This window comes from Myotis lucifugus, unplaced genomic scaffold, assembly GCF_000147115.1.
Source record: "Myotis lucifugus unplaced genomic scaffold, Myoluc2.0 scaffold_655, whole genome shotgun sequence".
NCBI lineage: Eukaryota > Metazoa > Chordata > Mammalia > Chiroptera > Vespertilionidae > Myotis > Myotis lucifugus.
In genome coordinates, this window is record NW_005871703.1 from 70,041 (window position 1) to 73,151 (window position 3,111).

At 49.0% G+C, this 3,111-nt stretch overlaps 1 protein-coding gene across 1 annotated transcript in view; it reads right to left on the reverse strand.

The window, feature by feature from the left end:
* Positions 1-473, reverse strand: part of XYLT2 (xylosyltransferase 2) — a 12,848-nt gene extending 12,375 nt beyond the window's left edge. The window contains exon 1 of the mRNA XM_014447451.2: positions 225-473. Coding sequence (XP_014302937.1) covers positions 225-473 — 249 coding nt within the window. The remainder of the gene's footprint in view (positions 1-224) is intronic.
* Positions 474-3,111: the final 2,638 nt, after the last annotated feature.

The window sequence follows — 3,111 nt, forward strand, 5'->3', positions numbered from 1 at the left end:
GGGGCGCGGGCCGACACGGCTCCCCCCACGCGGGAGGCGGGCCGAGCGCGCGGGGCCGGGGCGGGGCCGGGGCGGGGGCGGGGCCCGAGGTCTCGAATCGCCGCGCCCCGCAGGCCAGGGGAGGGGCCTGGGCGCGCGGGGCCGCCCGCTGGGCCGGAGTGGGCGTCGGTCCCGGCACCTCCTTCCCTGGCTTCGCCGGTTCCCCAGCTCCCGCGTGGGCTCACCTCCTCTGGGATCGCAAACGCGTGGCTCCGCGGTGCGGAGGTGTCTGCAAGCCGACCTCCCTTCTGCGCGCCGCCTGGCGTTCGGGGGGTGGGGAAACTCGGCACCTTCCCGGGACCCAGGCGCACAGGGAATGCCTGAGCTGCCAGCCGCGCCGAGTTGAGAGATTGCATAAGTGCGCAGGCCCCTGCTTTTGTCGCCACCCTGGAGGCAGCACCTACGGGGCAAAGGCTCACCCCCTTGACCGGCATCAGAGGCCCTCACAGCCGCCTTTCCTTCCTCCTCGCCCTCTCCTCTCAAGATCCTCACTCCGGCCTCCACTAGAACCGTGGTTCTCCAATTCTAGGTGCGTCAGAACCCCCCGGGGGACTGGATAAAACACTGCTGGTCGCACCCCCGAGTGTCCGCTTGGGAAGGTCGGGAGTGGGGCCCGGGAATTAGAATTTTCAGCCAATTCCCAGGCGATGGCGATGCTGCTCATGTCTTGGCCAAGTTCGAGCAGCTGTCCCTCACCGCCTTCCCTAGAGCGGCATCCTCCCCAGGAGCTTCCCCAGCACTGACCACACATCTGGCTGTGATCTCTCCGGGGCTATTCACCGTGGAATCCTTGGCTGCTGGACATTGGACACACAGCAATGCTCGATACATGTTGCGAAAGAAAGAGCCGGCGAGGCCCAACTTCCCGTTTAACCTGCTGACCCTGTAGTTTTTCGAGAGCCTGGCATGTCCAAGCTCTGCGTAGACAGGTCTGAGCCCCTGCAGCCCCTCTCCGAACCCGGCAGGTGCGTGGAGAGAAGGCATGAGAGAAGAGGGAAATCGGTGCCCACCTAACGCAAGGGGCATGCCCAGCTGAGGGAAGCCAAGCAATGTGAGAAGGAAGTAGTAAGAAGAGCAAAACCAAGACTGAAGATTTAAAATGAAGACTTTAAGAACCATTAGCGAGAGGTCTAGAAAAAAAAAATGGCTTTAACAAAAAAGTTTGAAAGCAATGATGAAGGGGTTGGGGAGTTGCCAGGAGATTAGCTTGGCGAGCGACTTCTAAGCTGTGATGAGTACAGGAGATCCAGTTTTTTGATGGGGCACTGAAATAAAACTTCCTTTAATGTCTCCTGCCCCGTTGGCATTTGTAATCATTGCATTCGTCAGTCTTAGTTAAATGGGAGGATTATAAACAATGTTTCAGATGACAGTTTGGCTACTGAAGAGAACCTACCCTGCAAGCGTTTTGGAAAACATCAGTTGACATGCCAGCAATTGATATGCTAATTAAATATCGATCTTTGATCTTCTGTGCTCATTAAATGAGGTCCCCTGGGGACCTCTACGTGCCAGTACTTCCCCCTCCCCCCATGAAAATAGCTTTGTTTTCCACAGATTATATAAATAATATTTACTCATGATATAACCTTTAAAACACAGAAAAAAATATAAGGAAAAAAGTAAGTCACCTGCAATTCCACCCCCTGAGATAACCATCATTAATATTCTGGTGACCACCCTTCCCCCCATCTCTATGCGCATAATTTTGCATGGATGGAGTCACATTATACACATGGTTTTTAAGTATAGAGACTTATTTTTAAGTAGTGTTTCTCTCCCCTCCCTCTCCATGTTAACAGCCTGTCTAGCTTGCTTGCTTCCTTAGTAACTTCCTTCCTTCCACCACTCTATCTAACAATTCACACACACACACTCAGAAGTTTTATATTTTGAGGGGTTGGGTGTTATTATATTTAAAAAGTTGAATCATGCCCGGCTGGCATGGCTCAGTGGTTGAGCATCGACCTATGAATCAGGAGGTCACGGTTAGATTCCCAGTCAGAGCACATGCCCAGGTTGTGGGTTCGATCCCAGTACGGGATGTGCAGGAGGCAGCCAATCAATGATTCTCTCTCATCATTTATGTTTCTATCTCTCTCTCCCTCTCCCTTCCTCTCTAAAATCAATAAAAAATATACATATATATATATATTTTAAAAGTTGGATCATATTAACATACAATATTCTCCACCTTGCTGTTCTCCTTTAACTGTGAGTACATAGTAGAAATCCCACCATGTTGGGGTGCAGGCCTAACTCAGTCTTTTTACTAGTAATGGCCTTCACTCACTTGGTTTCCCGATTGCCACCACTACCAGGTTATGGTAACATGGTTCTAGCCAGATCCCAATGAATTGCTGCCTTTATTTCCATGGTAGTTTCCCAGGAATGGTTTTATTAGGAAAAGGGAATTTTTTTTTATTGTAATTCACATTTCCAACAGCCATGTATGAGCGTATTTCCAAGCACGCCTTTCATCAGCAGGTGTGATCACTATTTTTAATTTTTGCTCCTCTGCCAGGTGAGAAGTGACCTTCTTGGTTTTTTCAATTTGCAGTTCTCTGCTGGGGAGTGTCTGTTAATTGGTTTCTTGCCTGGATTTGCTCTTGCCAGAATTGCCTCTTCACCATCTTCATGAATTTATCTACTGCTGTTACATTATATGTCTTTCTCTTATTGATTTTAAGAGTTTTTTTTTTATTCTTTTAAATTTTCTCTCAATTTATCACTGCACTTTGATGTAAGACCTTTCTAAAATTTTTTATTTATTTATTTATTTATTTATTTTATTTTTTACAGAGAGGAAGGGAGAGGGATAGAGAGTCAGAAACATCGATGAGAGAGAAACATCGACCAGCTGCCTCCTGCACACCTCCTACTGGGGATGTGCCCGCAACCAAAGTACATGCCCTTGACCGGAATCGAACCTGGGACCCTTCAGTCCGCAGGCTGACGCTCTATCCACTGAGCCAAACCGGTTTTGGCCTAAAATTTTTAATTTGAGGGGAAATCAAATGTGTTCCTCTTGTTTTATGACTTACCGCTTTCTGTTCTGGTTCAGTAGATCTC